Here is a 21,744-nt window from a genome sequence, read left to right on the forward strand (position 1 = left end):
GTGGATAAGACCATGAGGAACGCCATTAATTAGAATTGAAAAAGAAGCAGAACTGATGCAGGAGATAATCAAATCAATCCAATTCCTATCAAATCCTAATTTCTCCATCAACTTGTCCATGAATTTCCACTCAACCCGGTCATAAGCCTTACTTACGTCGAGTTTTAAGGCCATGGATCCTGTTTTCCCTAATCTCTTTTGTTTGAGGTGGTGTAAGGTTTCAAAGGCTATCAGTAAGTTGTCTGTGATGAGACGGTTGGACAGGAAGGCGCTTTGGGATTCAGAAACAGTTTTTGGGAGACATTTTTTAAGGCGGTTGGCGATGGTTTTTGAAATGAGTTTATAAATGACGTTGCAAAGGCTTATGGGTCTGAAGTCTTTTGCTGTTTCAGGGGATTTAATTTTTGGTAAAAGGCAGATGAAGGTATGGTTTATATCAGATGGAACGATTCCGGAGTTTAGGACCGAAAGTGTAGCAGATAATACATCATGACCAACAATACTCCAGTAATGTTTAAAGAAAATAGGAGGCATACCATCAGGGCCGGGAGCTGAAAGGGATTTCATTTGTTTCAAGGCTATCTCAACCTCTTCTGCTGTGTACTCCTTTGTCAACTCCAAGTTCATCTGAGGCGTCACTTTTTTCTCGATTCCCTGGAGGATGGGATCAAAATTGGATGAAGCTTCCAAAGTAAACAGCTCCCTAAAATACGTGACCAACACTTGCCCAATCTCTTGTTCCTCCTCAATGACACGGCCATCCTCACAAGTCAGTTTGGAAATAAAGTTTCTTCGGTTTCGTTGGCTTGCACGGCTGTGAAAATAGCTGGTATTGAGGTCCCCCGCCTTAAGCCAATCCACCCTTTACCAGTAACTCATAAACTTCCCCCTTTAAGATCCTTACTTGCTCATGATTTTGACCAGCCATTGACAATGCTTCTGCCTGAACTAACATTTTCTTTTTCTTCACCAAAAGATTCCGAATGTGCCTAAAGGTAAGTTTGTTCCAAGTTTTCAGCTTAGAGCCGCAAGCCTCAACCTTGGAAACGACCTTATTCATGGGGTTGCCTGGGAATAGATCATCCCACAGATTTTTGATCACCCCTTCACAACCAGTGTCCATCTACATCACTTCAAAGCGGAAAGGTATGCTACTCTTATAGAAACAGACATTTTCGTCATTAGAGCATATCCACAAAGGGCAGTGGTCAGATATTAGTTTTGTAATATATAAATTATTAATATTAAATTTATAACTTTTACTTTATTTAATATAGTCGTTTCATATGTTTTCCTGAGGGATCTTTTACTGGACCAAGGGTCCATATCCCCACCTTTAAAAAAAAAAAAAAATTATATTTTTATATATAAATATACATGGCCCCCAAATTAAAAACTAGTAATTCCAAATTGAAAACTGACCCAAAGAATATAAAAACAAAATAGTTATTTGATCTCTATTATATACTGTGTTTTGTATTAACATTTGGGACTTTGGGTCGAAAAGAACTACAGCACTGAATTACTGAAATACATTAATTCAGTTTTGGAAAAAAGTTAGAGACTGAAATTTAATTTGTAATATAGGAGGAAAAAAAAAAAAAAAAAAAAAGAAAGAAAGAAAGAAAGAAAAGAAAGCATATTGACATTGGCTATCAAATTTCTAGAAATCCAGAATCCCCAGTGCTTTTCAATTCCCTCCACAGATCTCAAAATTCCCTCTAAACCGAACCCTAATTCGAACATTCTCTCTTTCTCTCTATTTATCGCTTGCTCTATTCAATTTTGTTCTTCACAGTGAGATATCGATCATTCTAGAAGCTTTCATGAATCATCATCATCATCAAAGCTTCATGGACCAGCAACCTTACGATGCCTGAGCTGCGTAGCCGAGCACGCAGGAACCGGGCACCCAATAACCCTGACCCGAACCCGATTACCCAACCACAACCCGCCGCCGCCGACGACGACGACGAAAACAAACTAAGTCTACGAACTCTCCGCCAGAGAAGAGGAACCGGACAGAACCGGAGGGGTAATAGTGTTTATAACCGTAATAATAGTAATAAGAATAAGAAGAACGACGCGATCGGAGGCGTTGATGATAGGAAAATCGTGAGGGCTAAGAGAAGTCCCAAGGTCATCATTGAAACGAGGTCGCTTAAGAGCAAAGAAGAAGAAGAAGAAGAAGAGACTAGGGTTTTGAGACAGGAAGTTGAAGAAAGAGCAATGGATGAGTACGATAGTGGCGGCCGGAGCGGCGATAAGGGCCTCGCTGCCGAGGATGAAGGCAGCACTGCTCCTATCCCTGAAAAGGTCTTTCTTTTTTTTCAAATTTAGTTTTTTTTTTTTTTTTTGGGGAATAATTTTTTTGAGTTTTGTTTAGTTTCTGTTTGGATGATGAGAAACCAGAGGAAGAATGGGGAACGGAAAATTTGTTTGTAGTTTTGTGTTTTCCTGTTGTTCTGTAGCTAAATTTCACTACTTAGTTGTTTTGTTTTTGTTCGGTTGATGAACGAATAGGAAAAAAAAAAAAAAACTTGCTCAGGAAATATAGTAAAGGAAACAATTTACCAAAAAATTTTCTTAAGGTTTTGCTTTGCTAATTGCATTGGCAGGGCACTTGTGTTTTCATAATAGACTTTGAGGAATTTTTTGCCTCTAATCTTCATTCACTTGTGAATGTGATATGCAACACATTACAGTTTGCTTGTGTATGTTCTTTGTTTGATTTCAAAATTTTTTACTTGGGAACTTGATTGCATGAGCTAGTTATAAAATGTGATAGTGTTATGCGTCTCCGACTGATCATTTTATTGTTCGTTTGGTTTCTTTACGACAGGTTCAAGTTGGTGGTTCTCCTATGTACAGAGTAGATAGAAAACTGGGCAAAGGAGGCTTTGGACAAGTGTATGTAGGTCGACGCATTGGTCACGCCAGTTCAAGTGAAAGAACCGGCGCTGGTGCTATAGAGGTACGTCATACAAGTATATATGGTGTATCTGATTAATCTGGTAATTATATCTGATACTTCTGGTGTTAACACGTCTGCTTAATCTCTCTAAATTTTTTCAGGTAGCTTTAAAATTTGAGCATAGGAGTAGTAAAGGATGTAATTATGGACCGCCGTATGAGTGGCAAGTTTATGGGTAAGGCCCCTATCAGTGCCTGTTATATGTTTGTTTTGTACACTGCATCCTCACTGTAAAAGTTTTATTGTATATGTGATTATAACTGTCACTTTTAATTGCTTTTTGTGCAGTTCACTAGGTGGCAGTCATGGTGTTCCACGAGTTCATTACAAGGGCCGGCAAGGTGACTACTATGTTATGGTATGTGTTTTTTGCTGTAATGTGTTCGTTTTTATTATTTTATGGTATTGAAGTGATAGTTCTGGTTTTAGAATGTGTTATGACGAGCCTTTATTGCTTCCAGGTTATGGATATGCTTGGACCAAGTTTGTGGGATGTCTGGAATAACAACTCACACACGTAAGCTTCTTTTTGAATTTGATGGCTGAAGTTCATTCAAATTTTTATTTGTTTATGAATTGATTAATTTCTGTTTGTCTAATTTTTTACCTTGTTCTTTCAACTACAGGATGTCTATCGAAATGGTTGCATGTATCGCCATCGAGGCTATCTCCATATTAGAGAAGATGCACTCTAAGGGGTGATACTTTTATCTATATTCTGATTATGATGTTCTGTTTCTTTACTACAAATATAAATGATTTCATTTTTTAACAGATATAGACTTAATTTTTTATGCTAAGATTTCCCATTTTATTGAGTTAGATCCAAAAGATATGTATTTGAACAACATCAATATCCACTGTGGAATCACACCCTGATATTTTGTAGGGGGCTCTTTATAGCACGTGATGGAGGTCTGTTGAATAATATTCTGGTTACTTATGGCTACCATGGTATAAGGGATTTATTTTTTTTTTGATAGGTGGTTTAAGGGAAATTATTCTCTTCGTTGGGCCCATCTGCCTTTACATTAAACAATTTGAGATAATATACCAGAATTATTGAACTTGATTGGGCTATAGCTGGTTCATATAAGTAATGATTAGTACCAATATAGGATCTCTAGCGTCTGAGTAGTTTCTCATCACTGCAGTTTATGTGTTGTTATAATGTTGCTGCTAATGTCACTGGCAGATATGTGCACGGGGATGTAAAACCTGAGAATTTTTTGCTTGGTCCTCCTGGAACTCCAGAAGAGAAAAAGTTATTTCTTGTGGACCTTGGATTAGGTAATTGTTAAAAATACTTTTTCCTTACTGCGGCAATTGTTTCCTAGCCCACAAAGTTGAAATATTCCTGATATCTTGTTATTCTCTATGTCTTGACCTTACAGCCACTAAGTGGCGAGATAGCACAACTGGCTTGCATGTTGAGTATGATCAACGTCCAGATGTTTTCAGGTAAAAGAAAAATTGTTTATTTAATTTACCTTAAGTCTGCTTAGATTAGCTATTCGTGAGAGTTTTGTAGTACTTATTTCTGTATGACAACTTGATCCAGGGGAACTGTTCGGTACGCCAGTGTGCATGCTCATCTTGGTAGAACTGGTAGCAGGAGAGATGATTTAGAATCTCTTGCTTACACACTCATTTTTCTTCAACGTGGTCGGTTGCCTTGGCAAGGATATCAGGTTGCAAATATACAAATTTCAGTGTGATTAGGTTTGTGTAATTACATTTGTTCATCTAACATGGTGTTTTCATTAGGGAGAAAATAAAGGATTCCTTGTATGCAAGAAGAAAATGGCCACTTCCCCAGAAACTCTTTGTTGCTTTTGTCCCCAGCCTTTTCGGCAGTTTGTTGAGTATGTTGTAAATTTGAAATTTGATGAAGAACCTAACTATGCAAAATATATCTCCCTTTTCGATGGGATTGTTGGTCCAAATCCTGATATCAGGCCAATAAACACCGATGGTGCTCAGAAGGTACTTTAGATTTTCTTGCATCTGCATTTTATGGTTGACTGATTATTGCCTAAACCTTAGTTTAGAGTAGAGTTCATCTAACATGTTTCTTTTGTTATTCTGAAGCTTATATGTCAGGTTGGACATAAGAGAGGACGATTGACCATGGAGGAGGAAGATGATGAACAACCAAAGAAGAAGATTCGAATGGGGATGCCTGCAACACAGTGGATTAGTGTTTACAATGCTCGCCGGCCTATGAAGCAAAGGTATGTGGTTGAAGTTACTCATTAAGCTTGTCAAGTATGTGACAATAGGATGAGATATTAATGTTTTCAGCTTATGTTGCAGATATCACTATAATGTGGCAGATGTAAGGCTTTCCCAACACATTGAGAAAGGAAATGAAGATGGGTTATTTATCAGTAGCGTGGCTTCATGTTCAAACCTTTGGGCCCTTATTATGGATGCTGGCACGGGCTTTAATGCTCAAGTTTATGAACTCTCACCCTTTTTTCTTCACAAGGTTGAATGCATTTTATTTGAATCTAGGACAGTTGTTTGACATATAAAATCATACATGTTGGTTAAATGCATTGCAGTTGTGTAACTTCAATGTGCTGTATAGATATTAATTACTAGTGCTTATAGCTTTTAAACCTTGTATAATTCAATAAATTAATCTTGTCTGTTTTCTTATTATGTGAAGGAATGGATTATGGAACAATGGGAGAAGAATTACTACATCAGTGCAATAGCAGGGGCTAACAATGGAAGTTCACTAGTTGTAATGTCTAAGGGTTAGTCCAAGTGTCTTTAAGAAGGAATGATTTTAACAGGATTTTATATGCCTTTCTTAATTTCTATTGCTTTATTGAATTTAGGAACTCAGTACCTACAGCAGTCTTACAAAGTCAGCGATTCATTTCCGTTCAAGTGGATCAACAAAAAATGGAGGGAGGGTTTTTATGTTACTGCCATGGCAACTGCTGGATCCAGATGGGCAATTGTCATGTCTCGTGGTGCAGGATTTTCTGATCAGGTTTGTTGGATTTTCTGGATCTCTGTTTACTTCGAATGCCATGTAGTGATATCGAAAAATAATTGATTTTTTAATAAATAATTTCAGGTAGTGGAACTAGATTTTCTCTATCCTAGTGAAGGTATTCATCGAAGGTGGGACAATGGTTACCGGATCACATCAACTGCAGCAACTTGGGATCAGGCTGCGTTTGTTCTTAGTGTTCCAAGAAGAAAACCTGCAGATGAAACTCAAGAGACACTTCGAACTTCTGCTTTTCCTAGTACACACGTCAAGGTGAACTATTCAGATTTATCATTTTATTCCTATTTGCTTCATGCCCATAACTTATTTCTGAAACTAAAATTTCAACATGGTGTTGTGCAGGAGAAATGGGCAAAGAATCTTTATATTGCATCTATTTGCTATGGTCGAACTGTTTCATGAACTGCCGGAGTTCTTTTGGGATGGAAATTATGTTATCTTGACCTCTCCCTTGTATGACCCGTGAAACCAGCTCTTAACATCTAGTGCTCCTTGTTGGGAACGTAGGATCCACTCAAGGCAAATTTACTGATCATGGCATTTTGGAGTTGATGTATGCTAAACTCTTCTATATTGCCGACATCACATAGCATCTGATACAAACACCAGTGCACTGTCTTTCAATTGTGTCAAAATGCTTATGAGGCTAATTTTAAATCATAAATGTCCACCTGGGATGGGAGTTTCACCTACCATTAAAAGTTTGTATAGTTTTGAACAATAATCACATGGTTGAAGGCATGTGCACAGGTCAATCTGATTATTGATGGTATTTTCAGAACGTAAATTTATGATTTTGCTGGGGGCTCTGGACATTCTCAGCTGTTCAGCCTGTACTTAGTCCTTTTTTATTTTTATTTTTTAAAAGATCTCCCTTTTGGACTAGAAGATATTTCTGAGATGTCTGAATTTGACCTGAAAGAAAGTGGTTGTACACTTTTGAGTAACAGTTTGTAATTGTCTCTTTAATATTATTGCCCTTCATGACCTATCAAAAAAAAAATATATATATATATATATATATATTATTGCTCTTCTTGCTATAATTTACTTGCATACTTTTGCAAGTCCCTACGATCAGGTTGGTGCTTAAGCTGCATGACCAACTTGTCTAAGCATGTGCAATATCGTGTAACAGTCATGGAACTGGTCATTTTCCACTCCTTCCTAAAGCACCACTATTATTTATTTATGTATTTTTTTAGTACAATTCTTTCTCAATTTGTAATGTCACCGGTGGTACCTATTATTTAGATTTTGAACTGGTCACCAGTATGCACATTGTTCCACTGATGATCAAATCACTTTTGGAAGGTTTTTTTTTTTTTTTTTTTGGGTAATAGGTTTCTTTGTATCTGTACACGTGTACATTTGTACATTTTATATTGTGTATATATAAATAATCACAGACACAGGCATGCATTCATTTATGACTAGTGCTAATGTGTATTGCATGCGACTTTATAAGAGACAGCAGCCGTTGCAGCCGTTGTCTATATACTCATGCTGTCGTCAGTTGCAACTAATATTGTCACTAGATTCAAACATCAGTCTATTTTCTTGGCCTTCTATGAAATGCTTGTGTTGATATTTTAGGTAGGTTGTTGGGCTCTGATAATTATTGTGCCCTGCTGGTTCCTTATCTTCATTTACATAAAACTTGGCAATGTGGATGTGCTACATTTTCAGTGTATTTCAGTGTCAAAGATTAGATGGTAATTTTGCTCAGGATCTTGGAAGCAGAAACATAGAAGGCAAACCATGTAAGAATTAAAAGAACTCCAGTCCACTTGGTAAGTTCTAAGAGCGTCACCGGGAAATTTATGTAAAGTTCTTTTCCACATTGTTCTGATAGTTTAGGAGCTGAGATGATTGCAGTTTGATTAACCAAATTTAATTTTATATTCAGGTACCTATGATATCCTCTTGGCTTAACCATAGCAAGCTCTCCTTCAACTGGTAAGCATCGACCTGGTTTGCACTATGCTTGTAGAGCACTCTTGTTATTTCTATAGGGTTGAGGCAAACTGAATATGAGGAAAAAGGTAATGCATTCAAGGTCTTTTTGGATGTCATATGGAACCTGACTGTACTGAGATCTACTCAATGGTGGTTAAATTCTTCATCTACAATGGTGCTATGGAAAATGGGAGTTATCATTAAAGGGTATGGAATTTTGTTCTCAATGTAGTATTTCCCTCCCTCTCAACCACCACCCCCCCACCCCCCCCACAACCTCCCCCAGAAAAGTATCATTTCTTAGATCACTGCCTTTCATTTTTGAGTGACCAAGATCCATTTTGATTCATTCTAGTCATAATGCTGTAAGAAATTATAGATATCATAATATAAATTTAACGTCTGAGTTTGCTTCGCTTCATCGCTAATGTCTCTAGATTCAATGGCATCTATATGTGGTTTGCACTTTTCTTAGTCAAAAAGAATGATTGCATATCAGGGAGCTAGGTGAATCTCTCTGTACCCTTGTAGAGCATTTTCTATTCTTCTTCCCTTTTTTATTTTAATAAAAAAAAAGTTGTTCTCTCCTTTTGTTTTAGGGGCACTGGGAAATATTTCAATCATTTGTTTTTGGTAGGAAGGATGCCTATTTATATGGTCCTAGAGTTAGAGGTTCAGCGTGTGGAAACAAAAGGTGTGTTATTTAAACCTCTCAAACTTTTAGGGGTGTGTGATGATGAGTAAAGAGTTTCAGGCGGATCTGTCAGGGACACGACTCTATGTTTTAGATGCACAACACTATTAAATATCAGACGCATTTTTTTGTGTCAATGAACCGATTGACACCTCTTTTTATTTCCAACGGAGATGTCCAGGATACAAATCCCCCCACCCCAACTATCGATTTATTAAAAAAAAGTTAAGAAAAATAAAAAAACAGAACTGATGAGATTCACCAGAATTGAACCCAGGATGCTTGAGGTTCCTTTTGTGTGTGTGTGTCTATATATTTTTGGGGGGGGGGGGGGGGATGGTGGTGCTGCGAATCCTTTTATTTTTTTGGTTAATCTCTGATCTGAAGTTAGTGGCTTTGCTTTCATTCTGGAGGTTTTACATGTCAAGGTGATTTTTTGGTTAAAAAATTTATGTATTTTTGATTGTTGCTCCTTTAAATTAATGGGAAATTATAGCAAGTATGTATAATTCATTACTTTAGTTTGGTCTGAGATGTGCTAAGCATGTTTGATGCTCTGAAGTTGGGGACAGCAAGCAAAGTGAACATTTTGGGTCACATGATAATCTTGGTAGGTTAAAAGTGGATTGACCATATCAGTTAAAGCTAATCTCTTTCATTTGCTTAATGACACTAGGAGATGCTTTGAATTGTTGTTTTTACTAATTTTGATTTGTCAAAGAAGATTCTCCAGAAGCTTCGCTAGGTTGAATGCTTTTCTTGTCTTGTCAGCTATCAAATTTAGAAACAAGATTTGTTGAGAAAATGGGCCATCTCAAGATATTACTTATTTAATTGCATAACCTTGCGGGTTTTTATTTTGTTTCTTGTGTATGCAGGTTTTTAAAATGGTGACTTTATGGTAATGGAAGCCATCAAGGTGCTGAATTGTAGGAGCTAAGGTTACCATTGCTATGTGCCTACTGTGAGTAAACAGGTACATGCACTGCACGGCTTGAAGGAAGAAGACCCCCCCGCACCCCCCACCCCCCCCTCCCCTTTCTATTACTATAAATAATAGCAGAAGCTTATACTCAAATCACTCTGTTAATACATTTGACATTTATTTTGTTCCGAACCAGCTAAGTTTAAATCTCAAATACACCCTATAATACAACTCCCAAAGGACATCGACCTGACACAATGTATCGGTCCGCATAATACGTCTGCCAAGCACAAAAGAAATAACCGTTCATTCAGACCCTTTTTGGAACAAAAACACTACATTAAACGGCTCGTACTTATTATCTCATGTATCAGTGTCGTAAATACCATAAAATCTGAACTGATGAATGATAAAACTGTGATTGAGAGAGGGATAGAGAGTTGGTAAGTCACAACTTACAAGAGGGGTGAGAAATCTGAGGAATTAGCCCACTGTTTGTAAATTTCTTAAGAAGTGGTATAGAAGAAAGCCAACAACAGAGGTTGAGAGAGAGTCTGTAACCCATTAGGCTGGCCTCACCCGCATCTTCTTGCCATGTGAGAGATGTGCGGCAATTGTGACTCTACATTCCTAGGTTTAATTGGTTCTCTTTCATCAAACTAATTCTCTTTATGTATACCGACTTATAATTATCGCACAAGGACAGCGTTTCCTTTGTTGTTGGGATCCATGTTGTTTGACATCGTCTTTTTTTTTTGTTTTTTAGAGAAACGTTTGACACAATTTGGTGATTGTGTTTTGTGGTATCAAAATTCCGTAAATATATATATATATATATATATATATAGGCAAGAATGTATTTTGTTCAATGTTAGTCTATTTGGCAGTAGGCAGTGGTTCATCGGTCTGTTCTTGGGAATTTTGTAGTGACATGAATTGTAAAAGTGTACATGAGTCGAGTTGTTAAGGGGTTTTTACAACCTAATCCACCATGGTAGGTTAAAAGAATCCAACCTAACCTAACCCATATGGATAAAGTTGAACTTATATATTGGACATTTTTTTTTTAAATTATTATTATTATTATTATTAAATGGAGTATTAGAACACTGCCACCACAAATAAGAGTAAATTTATAACCAAATAACCTTGAACATAATACCAAATCAATGCAAACTAAATGAGAAAAATTAGGGTTTGGATTTTATTTAGGGCTCAAAATAGTAGTGGGAGTGGCGGCAGAGAAAGAGTAAACAGGAGATAAGAAAGAAATTGAAATGATGAGAACTTAGTATTTGAGTTTTGTTTAGGAAGAGGGGCAAAAACATAAATAACAAAATTGTATAGTATAATATAGTATAGTATAGTATAGTATAGTATAGTATAGTATAGTATATATATATATATATATATATATTAAATAAGGTTAGTTAGGTTGGGTTAGGCAGATTTGTGAACTTATGACTTGAATCTAACCTAGCCCATTGTAAAAAAAAAATTCACAATCCTTCCCAATCCATCAACCTTTAAAAATCGACACAACTTGACAGGTTGGGTTGGATTGGGTCGGTTTTGGCGAGTTGGTAACACACCTCTAACCTCCTATTTCTACTAAAGAAATTAAACAACAAAATTTTCAATTGATTATTACTCTTGGCCACTTCTATTGTTTACTTTTTATCAACAACTTCTAATGTTCACTCTTTTATCACAATACATTAAAAAAAAAAAAAAATGTTGCATATAAGAAGCTACAAATGGAAATTCAGTACTTGGGGAGTAATATCTTGGATAGCCTTTAGATTCTTCATTATTGGAGAATTCTAGAGACCGTACATGCATGAGTTTCAATATGAAAATAACCCCAAACACTAGGGCTTTAAAAGGGAACTACAATGAAAAATTTACCTTGAAGTTTTCCTTATGCTAAATTGAAAACTTTGGATCTGTTTGGTTGAAGGGATGGAAAAGTATGAGGATAAAAAATGAGGAAATGATAGAAAAGTGGGAGAATATAAAAAATTTTAGTTTTCCTCATGGTATTTGGTTTGGGATGGAAAAGTGGAGATAGCTGAAAGGGTGGAAAAGTAGAAAGATAAAAAATAAGGAAATGATAGAAATGTTGGAGAATATAAAAAATTTTAGTTTTCCTCATGGTGTTTGGTTTGGGGTGGAAAAGTGGAGATAGAGAGTATGTAGTTTGAATAAATTTAATTTCATGCCCTATTAGATAAAAAAAAAGGTAAAAAAAGGCTTTAAAAAAACAGATGAAAAAAAAAAAAAAAACAAAGCAAAACAGATGAAACACAACCAAAAAATAATAAATAAAAAAACCAACCGCTGATAAAAAAAAACCAACTGAATGGAAAGTATAGAAAACAACAAAAAAACTGAAGAAGGAAATTAACAAAAAAGTAACAGCTAAATAAAAAAAAAAGGGACAAAACGAAAAAAGAAGGCACAAGTAAAAAAAAAAAAAAGAACAACTAAGTAACAAAAAAGACAAAACGAAAAAAAAAAAAAAAAAAAAAAAAAAAAAAGGCACAAACCAAGAAAACCCAACACGTTTTATAGGGGTGGTTTAGACTTTTAGTCTATAAAACTTTTCTCTCCTGTTTTCTCCTTAATTTGGAGAAAAAACATTTTGGTGAGCTAGAGGAGAAAACATCTAGACTCCACCAATTTTTCTCTCTTCTCCTTCCAATCAAACATCTAATAAAAATATTACCTCATTACTTTTCTCTCATTTTTTTTCCTATCCTCTTTATTCCACCTCAAACCATAAGACTCTTTAGGTTTCCCTTCACAGATCCAACTAGAGGCCAAGTTCACTTCAGTTTAGTATCACAGCCCAACACCCAACTAATCCATTATGTCACATCATATCAAGGATCATTTGTTGACGGCATTCATTCAATATGGGGATTTTTCGTAGTTTCTGTACCTGTTTTGAAGTGTAAATACTAATTATTTTAACTTTTAAGTGATGATTCCATTAACATACATTGCACTTACCATCAAGCATGTCAAGGGGGTTTCCTTCCAACTCTAAAGGTTCCTCCTACAAACAGAAAAATTATGGCAAAAATACCATTTTAATTCTTTTGGGTCACTGTCATTTCAGTCCTTATATTTAGTAACAGTCAATTTAATCCATGTTATTTTCAACTTTGCAATTACTTTGGTCTTTACATTTTGGTAACATGATCAATCATTGTCATTTTTAACTTGTAGTCAATTTGTTTTAGTTGCTAAATGTCTACCAGGGTTGTAGATTAGTAAATTTTATTCGTGTTTGGATGCCAAGAAAGTGCTAGAAAAAGCAAGAACTGTTGTGATTTGACGATAGAGACCAAATTGATTACAAGTTGAAAATAATACATACCAAATTAATTACTACCAAAATGTAAAACCCAAATTAACAGTTATCCCAAAATAGTATTTTCACCAAAGATTATACTGTGACCCACAAGTGCGAGGGGGTGCTCTAGGCCAATTTCATAATCAGTAAAGGCAATCTCATATTAGAACCGTTACATGGGATGGTCGAAATAACGTGAATGTGGGGGAAAATATGGTAAAATGGTACACTAGTAAAGGCTATTGCGATTGCAGATGTGCTTTCCATTGGTACAGTTGCGATCATAACAACAGATACATGGTAATCACATCAGCACAAGCTTCCATGTATATTTTCCTCGAGTTCTCATATCCTTACTCAGCTTGAGGCATAAAAAAGACTGAGCAAAAGATTACCCCCACATTGGTTTCCTGGTATCCATATATTGTTCCTTGAAGTAAACTGCCCCTTGGAGTATCCATATTCCCATGCAACTCGCAGACAAAGTGACCTCAAAAATTACCAAAAATTATTAGCGCAGCACACAACATAATCTCCTCAAACGCACTCGTTCCTGGAAAAAAGAGAGTCAGCATATCAACTGCACTGAGCTTTTTTGTTCTTTAATCACCCATTGAGCAATGGTAATAGGAAAAAAGATATAAGAATGAATACTGCTGAGTGAGTTTTTTGTTCCAACACTTCTAGGACCACATCATTTGCCACAACTTGATGACATGTGCGACTATGATTGGTGAACCATCACTTTCACACAAACCCATCACTGCCTTTTTTTTTTTTTTTCCCCACTCAAAATCGCACATGTCAAGGTAGTGGTGGTAAAAGCTGTGTCCATAAACTCTCTTTTGTTCTTTTCTTGTCCATGAGCAAATTAATTGAAAAATACGAATGCCATAGCAAACTATACTTGCCTCAGAGTCGTCATGATCATATCGAAGCAAGAAAAGACACCTGCAACCCCTTATATCATGCAGTCTCCTTTGGATTTCTAAAACATGAGCATCATAGTAGATTGCTTGATCTCTTTTCTCCTAAAATTCAATCACATTGGCAGTTTAGATGGGCTACCAAGAATTGAGGCCTTTTCTAGAACACACCAAAACAATGCATTTAGAATCACCTGGAAGCAGAGGACAAGGTCCCCAACCTTCACTTTATGACACTCTGAATGCTCCAAAGGAATAGAGCGTTGCCGCACTGACTTTTTCACATTGACCCACTCATCTTCCTCAGCACCAAATCCAACAAATCTGACACAAACTTCCTTTGACAAAATTTATCAAATGTAATTAGGTAGAATAAATGGCACAAATAACTGGTTACTTTTTAGTATTCATCATTCCTAATTATTTGGTCTATGTTCTTTAATACATACATACATACATATATATATATATATATGTACAGGGCACAAATAACTGGTTACTTTTACTATTGATCGTTCCTAACTATTTGGTCTATGTGTATCATTTCAAAAGTTGAAAAAAAATATGATTTATTGACTTACAAATTCACCAGAAAGAAATCTGTGGGCAAGGAACACATCAACATCATACCTGCAAAGCCAGAAGTCTGATTAAAAGGTTCAAAAAGTTTTAACCAAGTTACAAGCACTATAAAAGGTAATTAGTGAATTATATATATAATATCTCTCTCTCTCTTACTGTTAGACCCTGATTAATACTGATTATAGTCAGACCAAAGCAAGAAAGATATTGTGATTGTACCTACAAAAAACTAATCCCTTCTAAATTTTATTGTCATATTTTCTCATTTATTTTAAATTCCTTTTTTTTTTATATATTTATTTAGGGGTGGGTGAGGGGAGGTTTAAATGCAATCTAGAGGGATCAAACTTGTAAATTAAACATTTAGTCAATTATTTTAGTAGATATACATTCCTGCTTCTGGTAACCTCAATGCTGAAAGCCAACTATTTTGGGTTGCAACTTTAAGTTAATGGGGTGGATTATTGAACACACTCCAAAGGAAGAATCTTATGAGGTGAAATTTAAGCAACTGTCCAAAATAACTGTTGTACTCTTTTTGACAATTAATAACAAGAATTTTTACTTATAATAAATAAAAAAAGGCCCTGTTTTTGGATAATAACAGAAAGGCCTTGAGGCCTAAAAGTAGGTAATACTTTTTGGCATTTTTAGTTCACAGGTAGGAAGCCTGCCTCAGATGCCTCATACTATGAACTAATATTTTGATTTTGCTATTTCAAGTGATTAATCAGCCAACCCCTTGTAGTTTGGACTAAGGCTTCATCGAGTAGATTGCTTAACTAAATTTCATTCGCTATGTCTGTCTCTTTTATTGATAAGTCACTCATCTCTCACCCTATTATTTATTATATGAAGGGAGGTTCCATCTGAAGTTAGACTTCATTCATTATCATACTTCCTACTTAAACATGTGTCTTTCTTTCTTTTTTATTTTCTTCTTCTTCTTTTTATTTTAATTGCATTGCTAAAAAGATTCACCTTTCCCAGATCCCACAAAAGTAGGGCTTTGCGCATTGGGTAAGACCCTAAAAAAAAAATTAAAAAAAAAAAAATCTTTCACTGTCTATAATGATCCATGCTCTATTTGTGTTTTTATTTACACATAAAGTCTTCATATGGTTCAATTTTATATATATATATATATATATATATATTTGAAGTTTCAATTTCAATTTCATATGTGGGCAATTCCACCAAGATCTTTGAAAATTTGGCCATGATATATATCTGATCCATGAAATGGTCCCACCGTAACCAGTTATCCATAATATCAAAAAAATTGTTTAGTTCATTTAATTCCAATATTCAATATTATTAGATATTAGTAATCATGATCTGAATAATAATTCAGATTGTATTACTAATAGTATTATGGTCTGCTATTTAAAAAAAAGATGTTATTGTTATTAACATTTCTTAAATTAAGTCTGCTACTATTCTCCTGAATTGTCTAAAAAGGTTCAACGGCTTCCACATTTTTTATATTTATTATTCTCCAGTTATCCTTTAATATCTTTGCCAATGCATATTTTATCAAATCTATAAAAGCTTATGCCATAGGCCTTTCCAATGATGAAGACACCCTGTATCATGCTTTGACCTTTAAAAATACTGGTGGCAAACAATAGGACAACAATAAACCGCACAAGGACGCATTCAACAAAGTGATATTAAAATATTAAATGATCAGCTTAAAGTTTCTAACAAAGTAATGAAAAAGAATACCCTTGCTTATATGTAGGCTTACCATGCTCCATCTTTTGATGACCTTGCCTCAAATTCCAACTCTAATAAGGCTGGGATCCTTTTGCCTGCTTCTAAACTATCTGGGATTCTTTCTCCTGCTTTTGAACTATCTTCTACAGAAGATTACAGCAAAAAATATCAAAGATTACATACTTAAGCATTAATTTATTAACTCAAAAATTCTAACTCATTTATAAAGTAAGATAAATATCAATTGTAAGAAGGGGCCTATGAAAAAGTAAAATCCCATTTTAAAAAACAAGATGAGTACCAAAATTTAAAAGAGAACTAATAAGTAAAAGCCAGAGTCATATGCACTGTCTTGACGTACTGCACATCAATCAAAACATCCACAATTCAAATACATTTATTTAATGAGCATGTTTTATTATAGTATCACATACCATAAAGCAAATTTGACAACTAATCACTAAATTGTGTTGATGGCAACAGCACAAAAGACATAAATTGAATATCCACTACAACATGGTAAAGAATTCCAAAAGCATAAAGATTCTTCAACAATAGCTTGGGGCAGTTTACCATACTATTGACAATTGACTCTATGTTTTTATTTGATAAGTACAGTATTGATTATATATAACTTGTAAATGTAACAACTGAAATTGCAAGTTGAGGAGTTAATGCCAATGGTAAACTTTCTAACCATATTAAATTTAATAGTACATTTTTTCAGCCGTATTCTATACATTGAGCCATTCATGTTTCTTTTTTTCTTTTTACAACATTAAAGTCATTCATCTTGTTCGTTTGCTTCAATCCATCCATTATCATCTCCAGTTCTTTCATCAAATTCTGCATTTGCAGATGCTTTATACATAACATTGTATTTACAAGGCACCATGAGTTCAACACTAAATGGGTCCCCCTGCTTTTTATAAACCATTTACTCAAAGACAGGATTTATGACATGAAAAGAGTTAATCTCTCCACAGTCTGCAGTCTACACACTGCCAACTAGAGAGAGAGAGAGAGAGAGGGGGGTAAATTTGTATATAAAAACACACAATATAAAGAGCAAGATATAAAAATTCTGATAACTGCAACAAATATTATCTTATATAACAGGATGGATAAAACAGAAAAGAAGCAGTAAGCATTTTGAACCTTTAGGCCTTTCCAAGTTTTCTTCTGTCCCATTAGAAGGGCTAGCTTTTGGGAGCACGGGCAGATTTTTAGAGGCTTCTGGTACATTTTGCTGCTGATTTTGGAACCAACCATGTACCTAAGACATAATCAGAACACATAAGTGTTACAAAATAGACAACAATTCTTTAAGGCAGCAACCCAAGTTAGTAATAATCCTATCTTAGAGTAGAATAATAATAATAAAGAGGGAAATAGAAAGAATGGATAATGCAATAACCTCATTCCATTTAACAATAGGTTTCCCAGCACGACCAGATGAGCGACTGCAGAGACATACATACAAAGTGAAAGGCTTAGCAACTAGACACGCAACTTTTTTAATGGCAAGTAAGTTACACACACACCCAATGGGTCTTCACCCATGACCTCATCCTCCATCTATTATTGAGAGAGAAGAAAGTAACATTTAAGACAAACAATTTTTAGACAATAATCAATCACATATGTATCATAGTTCTTACTTATAAAAACAAAAAACGTATGTATCATAGTTATAACCAAATTATACATATTAATCAAACCTATAAAGATACGAAATGGGACTCACTTAAAACCTTTTGCAATTCTTTGACATATTTCTCGGTTCAGCAACTGTTCTCCTGATTCCTTTAGCAATTTTTCCATTTTCTCAATCTGTTTGCAAGGGATTGAGCAGATAAAATTATGATACTTTTTAGCAAAAAACATTAACCCAAAAAAAATCAATTGAAAACAATTTCAACAAAGAAAAATGCTAAAAGTGTGGACAGGGTTGCTTTTGAAAATATCTAAAAGACAAAAGTGACAGCTTTCAAGAAAAAAAGAAGAAGAAGAAATGATTGAACAAACATTATTAGTATTATTTAGCAAATGCAAACAATGTCCAAATAATGCACCCCCAATGGATATTGCGCCACTAAATTCTCAAGTCAAAGCTGATTTCACCTATTATGAGGAAGATAGAACAATAACAATCAGCCCAAATATTTGTAACTCATTAGACTCCTTTATGTTCATTCTCTTGTCTGCGCTTCAATAAAATCTTTATTTACTTATCAAAAAAAAAAAAAAAAAAAAAAATCAGCCCAAATAATTGTGGATTTTAAAGGCACACCTTAAAAGCTTATCTATGCATGCGTGTGTGTGTGCGCGCGCGCGTGTGCGTGTAGAAAAAGTGAAAATCTTATCATAAATCCTGGCATGAGAAAACTCTACCAGGCTGCTCATTTTTTTTGAATGCCATAGAAGCACAAAATCTTGAATCCTTTCCCCTTCAATCAAGAAACTATGTACCTAAATATATCGCTTTAGTTCTTGTAGGACAGGTTCTGCATGGGCTGATATTCTATGTTGCAAAAGAATTACTCAGTCACACCTTTGGGATCATCATTCAAGGCAAGAAAGCATGGAATCCCATTTTGGAGAAAATTGAGTGAAGACTATCAAGTTGGAAGCAATTATATTTGTCAAAATGAGGGGGGAAAGAGAAGATCTACATAACAACTTAATACAGTCGTTCACAACCTCTACATTTGAGGCTAACAGATTGGAGAGGAATTTTTTGTGGAGTGGTTTGGGTGACGAGTTCAAATTCAATCTTGTGAATTGGAAAACAGTTTGTTCTCCTACTAGCTAGGGGAGTTTAGGGAGGTCTAAGCTGGACACTTTTAACCAAGCCTGATGAGCTTTGGAGAGGAAGACACTCATTTATAGAGATGGGTTGTTCCTTTGAAATGTGGGGAGGATTGGGATTGATGGTCAACAGGGGAGGTAAGAGGTGCCTATGAATGTAACTTATCAAGGAGCATAGAATAAATTGAAAACAAAGTTCCAAATGACCTAGCTAATCAAAGTGCACAACATAATAGTTGGGACTCTATGATCACAATAAAACACAATATCATAAGCACATCAACTCTTCAAATTCTAAAATCCCCACACAACTTTACACAAATCTAGAGGATAACTAAGCTGAAACATAGAAATGCTTTGAACTTGTTCACAATAAGAATAAATATCAAAATTTCCACCACCAACGCCCCCCCCCCCCCCCCCCCCAAAACAAAAAGGAAGGATAGAATTTGGACCGAACAATCACAAAGCAAGCTATTTTTGAGCATTATGGCATTGAATAGGAATGTTTTGTAATGATACTTAAAAGGATCCATTATTTCCATGCCCATTTATCCACATACACAGGAATGCTAAGTCAAATTTCCATGCACTTTCTTTTGCACTTATGAACAAAATTTCCACAAGTTTGCTTTTAACAGAGGCTATAACTTAAGCCATCATGATCAGAGAACTATAAATCTCTGCACGTATAAAACATATATAAATGACTTAATCACGTTCAACCAAACCCAAGAGGCTTAACTTCAACTTAAAAGTTAACTTTCATGTTTGTACTGTAAGACTAGGATAATCAATCAATACCCATGTTTCACTGCCAATCGGGTTCTAAAATTACCAGTCAGACAATTGTAACCTACTACATTGATAGATTATGCATCAAAACCCACATAGGAATATAAGATCCTCAAAAGCTTTTACAAAGACTGAGGTTATCTGTTCTAGTACACAAAGCTGCCAAGAGCCTTGTGGCTCAATGGCATTGCCCAATTCTCCAATGAAGAAGAACCCTGGTTTGAATCCCCTCCCCCACTTCGAGTATTTTTTTAAAATAAAACCTTATACAAGGCTGAAATTAAGAGCTAACAGTAAAGATTCCATTAGTGAAACCCATGTTCTTGTGCTAAAAAAAAAGCTGCAAAAAATTAGGGTCATCACAAACACGGGTCATCACAAACACAGACCATAGATGATTTCCATGATTCAAAATTAAGGATTTTTTTTTTTTTTTTTTTTTTTTTTTTGTGTGTTTGAGGCTACAATATATGGCATTATGAACAGAAAATATTTATTAAAAAAAAAATTGTATAACATATAATCATTAAAATTTTGTGCATAACAGAAAATCTTTCATGATTGTAAATAATCACAGAAACTAATCAACAAAAAGAAAAAAGTAATAATATAAATCATTTAAAAAAAAAAAAAAAAAAAAAAAAAAAAGAGCTACATTTACAATATACAAAGAAAAAAGGAACCGAAAAAAAAAAGGATTACCTCAGCCTTTGTAAAGCCAGAAAAGGCTGGCCTTTCTCTTGGACGAAGACGGCCCATGATTCTCTCTCTCTGTGAAAAGCCCTAAGTTTGAATATTCTCCCTCTTTCTCTCCTTAAGTTCTGTTTGGTTAGAAACCCTAGAAGAACTAGTTTTAAGGCTGTCTTGCTGGCTCTACAGTTTAAGCGCCTTTTTGAGTTCTTTCTATTTTGGGTTTTAATTCTTTGTGTACCCTTTTTGGTTGGTGTCCGTACCAATCAACATCCAATAGTGAATTGATTGATTAATCAACACAAACAAAACAGTGCATTGAGCCCAAAAAAGGGAAAAAAAACAGTACTACAGGACTCCAAACTCAGGACTCTTTTTTTTCTTTTTTTGTTCATTAATTCAATCAACAGGACGGTGGGAAGCACAAAAATGGCTTCATGGGGATCTATGTTTGTACAGCAGCCTCATTTCTAAAGGCCCAAATTGGCAAATTCTAGCTTGGTTAAGCCCATGATATCTATATGAGAAATAGGTAAAATTTTGTGATTTTTTGTATGAGCCAAATGTTGGCGGATATTTTCGATAGCATTTTTAGTAACACAACCATATATACTTTGAAAACAAGTAGGCCATTTTTCAAAGCAAGCACATGAATTGCCATGCATGCTAGATAATCAAGAGGAATGGTTCCAAAACACTACTTCGACATGTAGATTAAGTGTTTGTGGTTGACCATACAATGCAATTGATGCATCTATTCGATGATACTGGTCATTCATGAGTGCATATTAATGTGTTCTATAATCAATGTGGCATTAACTATAAATGCTAGAGAGCACACACAATCACCATGTGTACGTTTTGGGTTTTATGGTGAAAATGTATGTTGATAGAGTTAGATTAACTCTCTCACATGAGTGATCACCTATAGCATTTAGGTAACGAGTAGAAATGAGATGTTGTGTCATTTAACCTTTCGTTAATAGGCAAAGTTAATATAAGTTTCCTTTAATACTTGAGATTAAATAAATAGGAGACATATTGTATATAAATGTCGCATTCACTAAGGTGACGTCTTTAATATGCATGTTATGTTAATTAAGACTTTGCATGAATAACTCATAATCCATGTAGCTTGTAATTGGCCACATGCAAAACCTTAATTTAGCACCTAAGGAGATGAGCAAATAAAGGACATGTAGACACGTGGACAATATCTAAAATAAGATCTATATTGTGTTGTAAAGAAATTGGACATACACATTTTGAAAATGATA

General features: G+C 35.0%; 2 protein-coding genes and 1 long non-coding RNA gene across 4 annotated transcripts; 2 read left to right on the forward strand and 1 right to left on the reverse strand.

The window, feature by feature from the left end:
- The first annotated feature begins 1,508 nt into the window (after positions 1–1,508).
- LOC126710462 (casein kinase 1-like protein HD16) lies at positions 1,509–6,994 on the forward strand. Its single transcript, XM_050410926.1, has 16 exons — positions 1,509–2,316; positions 2,843–2,974; positions 3,076–3,149; positions 3,263–3,332; positions 3,436–3,491; positions 3,601–3,672; positions 4,170–4,264; positions 4,369–4,435; positions 4,536–4,665; positions 4,742–4,960; positions 5,066–5,208; positions 5,291–5,465; positions 5,649–5,739; positions 5,824–5,981; positions 6,069–6,257; positions 6,348–6,994. The coding sequence occupies exons 1-16, from the start codon at positions 1,873–1,875 to the stop codon at positions 6,405–6,407; spliced, it is 2,175 nt and encodes a 724-aa protein (XP_050266883.1). The 5' UTR covers positions 1,509–1,872; the 3' UTR covers positions 6,408–6,994.
- A 1,185-nt stretch (positions 6,995–8,179) lies between these two features.
- On the forward strand, positions 8,180–9,841 carry LOC126710463 (uncharacterized). The gene is made up of 2 exons (XR_007649673.1): positions 8,180–9,086; positions 9,537–9,841. It is a non-coding gene; the product is annotated as an uncharacterized LOC126710463 (long non-coding RNA).
- A 3,053-nt stretch (positions 9,842–12,894) lies between these two features.
- On the reverse strand, positions 12,895–20,874 carry LOC126709437 (protein SAWADEE HOMEODOMAIN HOMOLOG 2-like). Of its 2 annotated transcripts, none has more exons than XM_050409683.1 (9): positions 20,480–20,874; positions 17,919–18,004; positions 17,589–17,634; positions 17,330–17,447; positions 16,203–16,311; positions 14,452–14,500; positions 14,065–14,208; positions 13,856–13,975; positions 12,895–13,497 (listed from the first exon to the last, which is right to left on the reverse strand). In XM_050409683.1, the coding sequence occupies exons 1-9, from the start codon at positions 20,534–20,536 to the stop codon at positions 13,456–13,458; spliced, it is 771 nt and encodes a 256-aa protein (XP_050265640.1). In that variant the 5' UTR covers positions 20,537–20,874; the 3' UTR covers positions 12,895–13,455. The 2 variants fall into 2 exon arrangements, with proteins under 2 accessions (XP_050265640.1, XP_050265639.1); XM_050409682.1 differs by having other exon boundaries at positions 16,203–16,314; positions 20,480–20,865.
- Between the last annotated feature and the right edge of the window lie 870 nt (positions 20,875–21,744).

This window comes from Quercus robur, chromosome 12 (genome assembly GCF_932294415.1).
Source record: "Quercus robur chromosome 12, dhQueRobu3.1, whole genome shotgun sequence".
NCBI lineage: Eukaryota > Viridiplantae > Streptophyta > Magnoliopsida > Fagales > Fagaceae > Quercus > Quercus robur.